This window comes from Colossoma macropomum, unplaced genomic scaffold (assembly GCF_904425465.1).
Source record: "Colossoma macropomum unplaced genomic scaffold, Colossoma_macropomum, whole genome shotgun sequence".
Lineage (NCBI taxonomy): Eukaryota > Metazoa > Chordata > Actinopteri > Characiformes > Serrasalmidae > Colossoma > Colossoma macropomum.
The window spans coordinates 39,326,207-39,339,764 of record NW_023494802.1 but is presented as its reverse complement, the minus strand read 5'-3'; the positions used below and the strand labels follow the sequence as shown (position 1 = coordinate 39,339,764).

The window sequence follows — 13,558 nt, the reverse complement described above, 5'->3', positions numbered from 1 at the left end:
TCTGCCCTCTCCTGCATTTTGGAGATACTTGTTTTCCTTTGAACGGCGATGATATGGTTGTGATTTTTACGCAGGTAAAGTACAATCAGATCTCATCTGGACAAACAGGGGACACATTTTAGTGGAAACAGGAAATTTAATCCAGCCAAAGTATCTCCAAATACCAAGTGACACAACTGTGTAAGTGTTAACTGCATCAGATCCCAGGTGATCCCTTGATCAGTGTTTGGGATCTGTTTGAATCAGGCGCTGCTACAGAGTCAAACTCAACAGCAGGGGGTTTAAACAGGGGGGCAGTCAGATGTGGCTCTTCTTCAGTTCCTTTATCAGCGCTGCCGCTTTACCTGTTCAGCTCACCGCAGTCTCGCGGACAGCGGTTCGGATTTCTACCGGCTCGAGCTCCGGACTGCAGTACCGCACATCCACAAACACTGGTAGCTTCAAAAGTCGAGCTCTCAGATAAAGAAACCAGGTTCAAACTGTTCAGACTGACCTGTGAAAAACCTCACAGCTCTTATTCTGCCCGGCCGTGGTCTGAGTAGAGCGCGAGCCCGGAAAGGGAAAGTCAGTGAAATATGAGCGTTTTTTTTACCTCGGCAGGTGATTTTCAACACTAATAAAACAATAAAATATCACAAAATCCGTTTGTGAATCTTTTCCACATCGAGTAATATGAACAACAAGTGAGTCTGAAGGTTCCTGATGATGTTAGTGTGGAGTTAAACTGCAGAGTCAGACAGTCTGATTCCTAAGGAGACACAGCTGTATGTAGTGATCAAACACAGCAGCTCCGTCTGTGAATCTTTTCCAAACCGAGCTGCTGAATCAACACTTTCATAGATTCTGAAGTCATTAGTGCTGAAAATCACCTGCCGAGGTCAAAAACCGCTCATATTTCACTGACTTTCCCTTTCCGGGCTCGCGCTCTACTCAGACCACGGCCGGGCAGAATAAGAGCTGTGAGGTTTTTCACAGGTCAGTCTGAACAGTTTGAACCTGGTTTCTTTATCTGAGAGCTCGACTTTTGAAGCTACCTGTGTTTGTGGATGTGCGGTACTGCAGTCCGGAGCTCGAGCCGGTCCAAGCTAGTACAGCCTGTTCATGAAATCTGGACAGTTTAACAGGTAATTTTTCAATCTTATAGTCACATCTTAGCAAGAATTCTACACCACCCATCACATTAAACAAGTATTTTGGAAAAATATCCCATACATGTTATTTTCTTTCTTGAATGAGCCTAATAATCCAGTCAACTTTGAATGTATTATTTAAGGTTTCATAACTTAAAACGTCTAAACCACCATTACTTTTATTATTACATAAAACATCCTTTGTTAATAATGAGCTCTGTTCTTCCATATGAAGTTGAATATCATTTGATCTAACTCTTGGCACATGTTATGGGGCATATCTAATGATAAAGATATGTAAACAGATCTGGAGATTTCCTCAGCCTTGGATAATAAAATCCTTCCATTCAGTGAAAGATCTCTCTGTAGCCAGAGGCTTCCCACCAGCTGCGTAAGCAGAGCTTAATCCTCATCGGCTAGAAGCTCCGCTGACACCTGTGATGTGGGTTTCGTTTTATTCTAAAATGAAACTTTTTCTAAAGTGTAAATCTCTGCTGTAGCTCTTAAAGACCTAATACTATCAGGCTCTCTAGTAGCAGGACAGTTTATTTCTGTGCATTATTCAACGTATTTAATTATCATTTCGTGTTGTGAAAAGACTTATGATGCCTGATATTTATTCAGTCTTTTTATTTTGATGTTTTCTAGAACTTTGAATGGTCTTTGTCTTTTTATTTTATTTTTATGAAGCACTCAGAAATGCTTTTATGATTTATAACTTGACTGTTTTTTAAAGCACTACATTACTATTGCATTTTGATTTATTTTTATTTTTCTGTAAACTTTGTAAAAGTTTTAAAATTTGATAAACAAATAAAGCTGTGTGAATGAGTATGGTGTCATGTTTCTTTACATGAACCAACACCAGAAGGAAAGCTGTTCTGGAATATAAGAACAAAACACTGTGTTGTTCAGAAGGTGACTGTGTTAAGTAATTCATCTTCAATTAACCACAGCCACTGTTCATCTTCAATGCCTGAATAACTGCTTCGTCTGTGCCTGAAGAAGCACAGACGTCTACACAATAATACAATGTATAAATTAACCCCATTATTCATTAGTGACTCATATTGGGCACATCCTTCACTGGTGTTCCTACTGAAGTACTGTTACACAATACATCCATTAAATAACATGCAGCATTGCATGTTATGTGATCAGTTATAATAGGTTAGTTTTATCTCCCAACAATTTAATGTCATTACTGATGTGGACAATATATGAATATATGCACTTACAAACTGCAGTTTCATACACACCACTTAAGAGTAGAACCTAAATGGGATACACAATGGCATCACTGCTAACTGAAATGCGTTCAATTTATGTAGGCTAAAGACCACTGTTACGACCCCACAAGAAAGCCTAGGGGATAATGGGGTCAGTAACATATGGTTTAAATGTGACGGTTGCAGCACGAACCAGGAAGGAGCAAGACACAAATAGGATAGCTGCTTTTCTTGTTTATTACATGCCAGAGGTAGAGAGTGAGACCTCCGGTAATATTTACAGAAAAAAAAAAAATGGCCAATATGCTTGCTGTCAAAAAGAGCGGGATTCTGGACCCGGACGGCGCTAAAGGAAAGAAATTAACAAAACAAACAAAACAACAACAACAACAACAAAAAAAACTACCCTAGCTCTTTAATTGAAATCCTCACCTAGTAGACAAAAAAAAACTATCTACTCTAGGCTTCCCTACGGCATAACACAAATACATGAGTTGGCGCCCGCCCCTTTCCTAAGGTATCTATACAATGGGCAGCTACGTGATGTAAAATGTATGAGCGCGCCCATCTAACCTGTCCAGAACCCCGAGAAGGCAAAGCAGCGTATGAGAGAGAGAAAGGGAGAGAGAGAGCAGACAGCCATTAACAGCAAGGCTAGCGTGATTAACAGTGCGAGGCACAAAAACACAAGCTAAAGTGAACCGAACAAACATACAGACAAAGCTATCGCAGACATACACCAAAACTGCACGAGCAGAAAGAACAGAAAGCTTTTGTGTCTGCGACAGCAACTACAACTAGGAGCACGCCTAAACAGCTTGGAGCACAGGGGTAACGCCAGCCTCCTCACGAGCTTTGCCGGGCTGCTTTTAAAGTTCAAGTCCCTCCTCCAGGGCCGGAACTCTGCATGATGATTTGCCGTCAAGTGGCATACGTCAAGCCCCTAACGACGACCGACACCGCAGCCAACCTGTAGCAGAGATAGGGAGCAACCGAGGGAGGAGACATACGGAACAGAGAGGGAAAAAGAGAGAGAACGAACGGGCGAGCGGGAGAGAGAGAAATATACCGGCCAGACACCCCTTATCCAGGCCGGACACGTAACACCACTCACTAAATCTAAAAGCCAATCACTGCTCAATGGAAAGATGTGTTTTGAGTGGCAGTTTGGCTCATTGTAACAAATTAAAAATAACAATCTACACATTTGGAGCAGGTGTGCACTATTTCTCTATTAGACCTTTTGGTATATAAGGCCACTGCTTCATGTCATATGTGCTATAACATCACAACATGAACAACATCCTTATCATTCTGAAGGACAGCCAAGGAGATATCACCTTAAGAACCAAAAACTGTTGCAGAAAGGCTGAAGAATGGTGAGTCAACAATAAAAGCATGATGCGACTGCGATGGTTTTGGGAATACTTTATTAATGTTGATGTACTTTTCCAGATAAAGAGTATTTGGCTGACAAAATGAATCAAATAAGAACTGCAAGGAATACAAAAAGCTCTGGTCTCGCAGGTACACTCTGTATTTATCACACTCTGCTATGCCCCCATATGACTCTTGGTTCAAAAGTGTCTATAGACAACCTCGGACACTCTTTGTCAGTGGCAGTGTTTTCTGCTGTGGATTCATATAAACAGGGCCAAGGGTGTTAATCAGATCCTAAACAGTAAGCATGAAAAAAAAAAGATTAATATAGTAACATTAAAACCATTTGGATGGTTATGTAGCTCCACATACTCTACACACGTCTACTTGTCCTTAGGAGAGTCTGAAATGACCTCAACATTCTGAGAGGCTACTAGAGAGGGACGACATCCTCTAAATGTTGTATTTTTGGATACAAAGCCTAAAAAGGGGAAACGTGATTAAGTCCTCACACAGACAGAATACTTATTTAAACAGTTTGGACCTAAAGCCACTTTGACACAATATAACTGGAGTCTATTTACAATACACAACCTTAATGATTAAGATCTGAGTACACTTGATCATTTCTGTTTAATCATTTCTAGAATTTTGTATATACACTGTTTATCAATATTCACTCATTCTACCTTGAACAAAATTAATATATTTGGAATTTATTCAAACATTTTAATGTGAAATGATTCAATAGACAGTCTTAAAAACAGACTATTTAGTTTAGGTCTATTAATTTAAATTCTTATTGACAAATATTAAGGCTTTAATTTATAAACATGGATAACAGTTTGTTAAAACTTTTTTCACCAATCTACAAGTTAAATGAATAATAAATAAAAAAAACTTGAACTGAACACAACTGAACTAATCACTGTGTTCAGAAAGTGTAGATCAGGTGATCAGCTGTGATTGATTACAGTAGAAACTGAACTAATCATTTCCTTCAGAAAGTCTAGATAAGCTGTGATTGATTACAGTAGAAACTGAACTAATCACTGTCTTCAGAAAGTCTATATCAGGTGATCAGCTGTGATTGATTACAGTAGAAACTGAACTAATCACTGTGTTCAGAAAGTCTAGATCAGGTGATCAGCTGTGATTGATTAGATAAAAACTGAACTAATCACTGTCTTCAGAAAGTCTAGATCAGCTGATCAGCTGTGATTGATTACAGTAGAAAGTGAACTAATCACTGTGTTCAGAAAGTCTAGATCAGCTGATCAGCTGTGATTGATTAGATTAGAAACTGAACTAATCACTGTCTTCAGAAAGTGATTTTTTTTACTGCTACTCTGCCAAAGATTTGATTCACAGCACAGGTTCATTCCAGCTCACTGAAACTTCACTCACACAAATTACAGAGCAGCAACTCTGTAATTTTGTACCTGTGTGTGGAGCTATTAGCTTAAGCAACTTTTTATTTATGGTCCTTGTTAGCACCAGAAGCTACTGTTAGCTTTGCAAGTAGGACTTAACAGCTTTACACACAACCACACATGATCATTCTGGCCCACTGAAGTCTCACTTACGCAAGTTTAGAAAATAAAGACTCAAATCTGAGTGGGTAAATCTGTGTTTTTGTGTGTAGCTGTTAGCTTAAGCTACTTTTGATGTACTATCCTCATTAGCACTAGAGGTTAATAATACCTTAGCGAGAAGGCTAACACAGCATATTCATAGGTCTTGAGTGATCATGAGTGTTGAGATTTAGGGACTCACTGGGGCCATTTTTAGTAGTTTCTTTAGCAAAACAATGTTTTACAATTGAACATAGAGGATTTGTTTGTGTTTTACTTTTAGGATTTTAGGCGTACTTAATCAAAACTCTGCATTAACCTACAGTACCAAACATTTTAACGGAACGTTATGTTTACTGACTTAATAAGAGGATTTTTTGGATACCCCCAATATATCAGAATTGCTATATAACGTCTGAAGGTCTTAAGTTTAAAGGCATAACAAGTATATAAGTATTAAAGCGCAATACTGCATGTAAAAAAGTAATAAACAGTGAAAACACTCGATGTAGATTTTGAGATAAATGAGGAAGACAGGACGGAGAGAAAAGTGGAGAGTGTTTGAGTGAGAGTCACTATCACTGCTGTTTACACTGCTCTGTGACTTTTCTGAACTGTGGAAATTTCTTCTTCTTCACGTCTCTCTCTGCTCTTTCTCTGAGCTCCCACTTCAGCTGGACTATCTCTTTGTCTTTGGCCTTAACCAGTTCTTCCATCTCGCTTCTCAGCTCTTCCTCTCTCTCCTGAATCGCTCTCTCCACACTTTCATACATCTCGTTGGTGTAGGAGCCACCATCATTTTCTGACACCATTGTGAAGATCTTATCCATCAGTCCAGTGACCTGAGTGCGGTCTGCCATGTTCTCGTTGTTAAAGACATGATAGCGTCCACCACACGTCTCCACCACCTGACTCAGCTCGTTTCCTGCTGTAGCCAAATACTCCTCTAGGGTATGGATTTTCAGTCGGTCCCCCCCAGTGAAGAGAACGATGGTGTATTTAGGCGCCTCATCACCAAAGATCCACTGAAGTCTCTTCACCGTCTGTTGATCCTCCTGAGTGAAGCGACCCAGTCTGAGCACCAGGAGGAAGACGTGTGGTCCAGGACAGGACAGAGTGATACATTCAACCAGTCTGTTAATCACTGCTGTTTCTGTCAGGTCAGTGTCGAATAAACCAGGAGTGTCGACCACAGACACTTCATAACCGTCAACCTCTGCTCTGGCCTTTATACAGTCTTTGGTCACTGACTGGGCAGAATAGGACACGTGGAAGACCTCCTGGTCCAAGATGGTGTTTCCAGTAGAGCTCTTCCCCACACCAGTCTTCCCCACCAGCACTATCCTCATAGACACTTAAATCAGAGAACACAGAAATGTTAAGAGAGGACACTAATAGAGGAACTTTGTTTAATCCAAATAATAGTTTCCTGATTTTTTTAATATTATAAAAACAACAGAAATTATTTGATTTTTATAGTTTTTTCACTTTTACATACAAAATACTAGGCAGTTATGATGTTGGGAAATATAAGACGGTGTCATGTGGGGCTTTTGGATTTGTGTTTTTTGCTACATCAAGTCTGTTTATGCTCAGAACTGTAGAGGTCACTTCATTTGGACTGTACTTGGTCCAGTGGAGCTCACAGAGCATATTAGCTATGGCTTCATATTAGTGTGCTGCATCTTAGTGAGGACTCTTCCAGTAGGAAACTGAAAGGTCTGACAGTTAATACACAGATATATTCACTAATAACTGTTCCAAAAGTATTTATGGATAAATTCATATCAAACAATTTTAAGATTTTATTCATTCAGTTATTTTTACTGACGTTAATTTATTTGTCCAGCTTGAAACTTACAGACAGGAGGGTGATGTATGCTGTTGGTCTCTGCTGGCTCTTTGCCAGCTGTTTGCGCTGCAGCAAGAAAATAAAGCAACAGGTCACTCAACAAAATCATATTAACTCAATCAATAAACAAAACAGTGACAAAACAGCAGCCAGTATTGCTCAGGTTACTCCTATCGTGCATAAGTGTCAATCTGCAAGTTTTAATGTCTATTAAAATAAAAAAGAGCAGATTTGAAATCGAAAGTAATCTGTGATGGGATCTGGGATCTGGCGTAAAGCTGGTTGCCGTCATCACCATACCGCGTCACCTCCAAAACTAACGGATTAAATAATGCCGAAGTGTGTATCGATATAACGGCTGAGCAAACACAGCTCTGAGAATGGTCACTCACCCAGCGCGCTGTCCTCACGGTTTGCAGCCATTTCGAGGGAAAATGGATGTGTATAATGGAGGGTGTTGAGAGTGGGCGGTGGGCTGATTTGCTCATCGCTCGCCCAAACCGCTCCCAGTTCCTGTTTCAATAGTTTCCCAGTAGGCCTGGTCATTTCCAGTCCACATCTTAAGGGCTGTTCCATTACTTTATTCGCTGAAGTGAAGGCTGTTAGAGGAGCCCTCGAACAGCAGTGTGGACAGAACTCGCCCTGAGATCTTCACCACCTGAGACACTGAGCTCTCAAACTCCACAACACTGCTGCCTCTGGAGTTACAGAGCTCGTAAACATGACTTCATTTTGAGTCCAAGTGGTTTTGGTCGTAAACAAAATAAATGATGCTTTTATTGTTAACGTTTGTTTCTATGCCGTTAGAGAGTCCGATTATACCGTTTATGCTGCACTACTGCAACGCAATGACAGCAAAGGGGTTCAGCATCACATAACATACATCTGTATTTTTGGTGTGGATGATTTTAATCTGCAGTGGGTTTTTTCATGGGTTACGCCGAATAACTGAAATTTGCTGAAAACTGCTTTTTGCTGACACGCCCCCCAAATCAGAAACTCCGGGGCTCGTTTATGGGGGTCAGCTCTTGAACACAGGACTGGAAGGCAGCGGCGGACACAGCTATTTATAAGCCGTGGCAGTGAATGTCTCTGAACTGTTTACAGTTTCAAACCCATAATATTCAGTTTACTGAGCTGTAAGTTACAAACTCCTCCATAACCGCTGATACAGCCTCACTGTCCTCCGCTAGCCGGCTCGTTAGCATGCCAAGGGCTACACGGCTAAAAACAACAAAAACAAAGACATTTCACCATCGATTCTACTCCAAGGTGAGAGCCGGACGGAGTATTTGCCACACAGGCTGGCTACGTTATGCTCAAACCTCCTAAAAACGCGTTGCTCTCAAGGTTTGCCTGGCTGGCCGAGCGGCCCTGCAGCTGAGGGTGAGGGTGAGGGTAAGTGAGCGAGGGCGAATGAAGGACAGAACCGGAACGGACCCTGAGTTTCGTCTCTGTGGCGTGTGCGCGCCGCACCGGACGGGGCTCCTCAGGTCTCCGTACTTGTGGCGTTTAAAGGTGTTTACTTCTGTAACAAAATGGTTTCTTCTGACAGAGAGTAGAAGGATGAGAAGATGAACGCTGTCGTCTGCAGATTTACACCCTTAGTCTAAGGAAATGGCGCACTCCGACCGTAAGTAGCCTTCAGTTTTACACTGAAAACAGAAGTGAGGTAGATCAGATTATTCGGGTCTTGGACCGGACGAAACGTTCCGCTGTAGCGCGAATTCCCCACTTAAACCAGGACAGGATGTTTTGATAGCCTAAATCACCTTATTAGGAAATGTTACAAGAAATAAAAGAGTAATTAACTCTAATTTGACCTTTTCAGAAAATGTTACCTGCAGTAAAAGAATAATTAGGGTGTTTTGATAGCCTAAACGGCCTCATCAGTGTCTGAGTAGGAATATGAAATTGAGTCTGTGTGACAGACTTGATTTAAGGCTGAATTAACATTAAAAACACTGAGTTAGTGCGCTGTGGTGATGTGCGCATGCTCAGTAGGACCGCTCGATGGGTGGTATATCGGGGCGCTGTCCTCATGACGGGCTTCAGTGAAGTTGACTGGCCTTTATATTGTGCTGTGTTATTTGTAATTTGTAGACCACCAATAAGGAAAGTGAAAGTAAGTGGTGGTTGTTTATTTATTTATTTATGGTAGTTTATTTTCAATGAAACGAGGAGTTGCACGTTATTTTCTGTCTCTTTGATCCATTATCACATGTAAAAATAGAACATTTTGTTTAGTTGGCCAATCACTGGTACATTAATAACCATATAAGGAGATGAAAGCATGCTCAAATTAACCTTTATGTTTCACAGTAGTGTTTTGTCTGTCAGTCATTTATTGACCAGCTTTTGCACTAAAAAGCTAATAGGAGGTTTTGACTTTTACACTACTAAAAACCCATAAACATTATTTACCACTTAAACATTACTTAACATTACCTGTCTTGTGAAAACTTTCACAAACAGAGTTCAGTATATTTGAATGACCTATGTATGTCTATTCACAATTTTAGAACAAATATATTTGTGCATATTTTCACAAATCAGGTAGAAAGCTACAACAACTTACATTTGCTTTGTTATTGGCAGTGTATATCTCTGAAATGCCATTCCAAGCACAAAACCTCCCACTGTTCAGCATTTTGGTGCAAAAGCTAGCCAATAAATAACTAATAGAGACCAATATAGTTGTATAAAAATTCACACAGGTGGGCTGATTTAAGCCTGGTCTCTTTATGTGATCAGTTATTGGTGTTTTATGCATAGCTGTGTCAATATTTGGCCGAATAACTGAAATATTCCAATATTATCCAAGACATTGTGAGTAGAACTGCATAAATCATTCAGGTGCAACAAACTCTGAAAGGTTTCACAAATCAGGTAATGCCAAAAACAAATGAAGTGGATCAGACACAGCAGTGCTGCTGGAGTTTTTAAACACCTCAGTGTCACTGCTGGACTGAGAATAGTCCACCAACCAAAAATATCCAGCCAACAGTGTCCTGTGGGCAGCGTCCTGTGACCAACACAAACTGTGCAGCAGCAGAAGAGCTATCGTCTCTGACTTTACATCTACTAGATGGACTGACAAGGTAGGAGTGTCTAATAGAGTGGACAGTGAGTGGACACAATGTTTAAAAACTCCAGCAGCACTGCTGTGTCTAATCCTCTCAGACCAGCACAACACAAGCAAGGAGGTGGTCATAATGGTATGCATGATCGCTGTGTGTGTGTGTGTGTGTGTGTACATGGATTTAACATTTTTTTTTCTGAGGTCTTCGCTGAGTTGCTTGGATTTTTCTATGGTATTACTTAAGGTGTATATGGTATATATTTATATATATGGTGGATGTAATTTTTTTCACCAACTCGAAACCTGATACAGTGAATTAAATAAATCTTTCTAGTAGAATGTCTTAAAATGACCTCTGTTATGAACACATCAGATGCTAATTGACTTTTTCAATGTTGCTTTTTATCAGACGACATTTTCTGCACATGCTTTCAAATCTGGATGAGTGTATGTGGGTTCATTTTCCAGAGCGGACAGTGGCTGCATTTTAAAATGCTAAGCCCTCCTTATTTATTTCTCTTTTTTCTTTTGTTGTCTTTTCAGGGCATCAGGACTCCAGGGTGGTCCTTCTGGGGAATGTAGGTGCAGGCAAGAGTGAATCAGGCAACACGCTGCTTGGCTCATCTCGCTTTTTGTCTAGGCTTAGCGCTTCTGCGGTCACCCAGCAGTGTGAGGCCCAGACTGTGACCTTGGGAGGAAAGCGGATCATGGTGGTGGACACTCCAGGACTGACTGCAGAAATGGACTCAAACACAGCTAAGAAGAAACTGCTCCAGTGCCTCCAGCTCTCAGACCCAGGGCCCCATGTTTTCCTTCTGGTGATCCCCGTGGGCCGATTCACCCAGGATGAGAGGGACACAGTGGACAGAGTGATCGAAGTGTTTGGGCAGAAGCTCTACATGTTCACCATTATCCTCTTCACTTTTAAAGACATCTTAAAAAATGCCTCAATTGAGGAGTATATCAGCACTGCCGGGGACAGTCTTCAGCAGCTGGTTCAGAAGTGTAGCAGCAGGTACCACTCCTTCAACAACGAAAATCCTGGTGAAAAGGGTCAAGTGAGACAACTTATAGCAAAGATAGACAAACTAGTAGCAGCCAATGGTGGTAGATGGTACACCAACACAGACGATGAGATGGAAGATCTTGAAAGAAGACTGAAACATCAACATTTAGGTGGTAAGTAAATGACAACTGCAGATATTTGATAAAGCCTCATGATTTAAAAGGTGATTTAAAAAAGTGATCAGTGTTAAGCAGAGTAGGTTATAGCTGGATCAGAAAACATGGGCCAACAGACTAGAGCTGCACAGTATATCATATTTTTATCATCACAGTGATGAGAGTTTCAGCATTAGCAGACATGCGGAGTAACACATTACATGCTCTCGTTACTGTACTTGAGCACATTTTTCCAAGTAACAGTACTCTTTAGAGTAAAATTTAATAATAGTACTTTAACTTTAGTTCATTTCTAATCAAATACTTTTTCTTTGCCACTTTCTTTTTCACCAGTGTTACAGAGTATGAACAAATTATGAGTGCATCAGCTCATAAACCAGTTAGAAGAAAGCCCAGTTAAATTTAAAAGACTCAGAAAACCAGTCAAAAACGTAACAAAACAGAGCAGCTCCCAGCTGCAACATACTTTTGCAGGAACATACTTTATCCAAACGGTCATCTTCAAGGTTTCTTTAGTAATAACAACAGAAAATGGTTCTATATAGAACCATGAACACTCAAAGAATACTTTGCCTGCTTGAATGGTTTTTTGCATCATGAAATAGTTCTTCAGATTGATGGATAATGTGCTGTAGATGGTTCTGTATAGAACCTTTTGAAAAGGGTTCTATATCGCACCAAAAATGGTTCTTCCATTGTTACAAGCTTCCGTTGTTACGAGCGGAGCAGATTAAACAGCATAAATACCCCCTTTATAGTTTGGGTTTACTGAACTACTGAATTTGCTATGATAAAAAGTTTGTGTTTTGAGACCTAGGGAGGGTAGAACTTTCTTTAGTTTCTCTGCCCTCACCTCCCCTAAATATTTCTTAACATGCTTTGTTTAATTTTTAGTGATATAACATTTATTACAGTCTTTTGACACTTTTTTTGAGTCTTTTGAGGCACATACATTTTCCATGGCTCTCGATGGAAAAATTATTCAAATTTTCATCTCACCAAAATCGCCGGTTCTCTGTGTTAAGTTTTTGCTTTATGGCTGTAGTTTGGCTAGTTGTATTTCAGTAAATGAGGCTGCAGGTCTTTTTAGAGAGGAAAGGCTCTTAAACTTCAGTTAACTTTGTTACCACAGTGAAGCGCATTACACTGTAATTTTACAGTGGCGCTGCCACCATCAGTTGAAAGGAAAAAACTGCAACATACTGACTGGCAGGCCACTTACAACACACTCTAAACCAGAAGCCACTGGCCAATTAAAATCTGTCTGCGTTTGGCCCTGGAGCAGGATTTTGGACACCCTCGCTGTACACAGACAATACAGATATCATCTCACATTAATAATGAGCTATCAGACACATCAGGGCACCATTCAAACAGAGTTTAAAAATTGTGCTCTCTCTCTCTCTCTCTCTATCATTGTCTTTAACTGTATGAGATACTGTTTAGCTGTTTAAGTAAAAATGCATTTCTAATAATGATAATAAGCAGAAAGCATTTTGCGTTCTCCACTTTAAGAGTGAATCCATCTTAACTGTACAATGTGATTTTCGTCTCAAAAGCTCAGAATTAGGACCCTCAACCCTTCGGATTGACTGGATACATTTTCATCTTAATGTGTGCTTGTATGGAAATTTATGAAATCCCAGGTAAAGCTGTTTTTGTCTTGGAATTGTGAGGAACACAGCAAAATTCCTTAAAGCTGGACTGTGCCATTTGGTTTGGTTCAACCAGAGATTAAATAACCTGCTAACAGAAACAGATGCAAGTGAGAACCCGGATATGTGAAAAGTGTTCTTCTATGTATTTTAAATGTTCTATTTTTGTGTAAAAATGAACAAAGCAACTTGTATTTTCTCGTTTGTTTAATTTTTCTTTAAACTTTTTAATCTTTCTCTCTGTTTAATCTCCTGCGGAAATTTCAAGTAATAAAATTATAAGGAAATGTTTCATTTTTTAATTTTTAGGAGGAAGCTTGACCTCCAAAATGAGTCTCTTTGGGGAGCCTGACAGAGGGAAACTTGAAAGGTGAGACTTTGTATGAAGCATAGCTGTTCTTACACTGACCAAAACTATATGAGGCTCTTGTGCACCTGGATGTCAGGATCAGGATATTTTATTGACATTAGTGG

General features: G+C 40.1%; 3 protein-coding genes across 8 annotated transcripts in view; 2 read left to right on the top strand and 1 right to left on the bottom strand.

Annotated features, from left to right (window-relative positions):
- The window catches only part of LOC118822182 (NACHT, LRR and PYD domains-containing protein 3-like), a 221,074-nt gene that overhangs the window by 129,417 nt on the left and 78,099 nt on the right, over positions 1-13,558 (top strand). The gene's annotated exons all lie outside the window — the stretch shown is intronic.
- Positions 5,088-7,879, bottom strand: LOC118822237 (GTPase IMAP family member 7-like). Its single transcript, XM_036591180.1, has 3 exons — positions 7,558-7,879; positions 7,175-7,231; positions 5,088-6,667 (listed from the first exon to the last, which is right to left on the bottom strand). Exons 1-3 carry the CDS (start codon positions 7,739-7,741, stop codon positions 5,892-5,894), a joined length of 1,017 nt encoding a protein of 338 aa, XP_036447073.1. The 5' UTR covers positions 7,742-7,879; the 3' UTR covers positions 5,088-5,891.
- LOC118822201 (ribonuclease inhibitor-like) overlaps positions 8,597-13,558 on the top strand; it is a 34,349-nt gene continuing 29,387 nt past the window's right edge. For all 3 annotated transcript variants that reach the window (XM_036591141.1, XM_036591140.1, XM_036591139.1), the window contains exons 1-3: positions 8,597-8,798; positions 10,791-11,426; positions 13,394-13,454. In XM_036591141.1, coding sequence (XP_036447034.1) covers positions 8,783-8,798; positions 10,791-11,426; positions 13,394-13,454 — 713 coding nt within the window. In that variant the 5' untranslated portion in view covers positions 8,597-8,782. The remainder of the gene's footprint in view (positions 8,799-10,790; positions 11,427-13,393; positions 13,455-13,558) is intronic.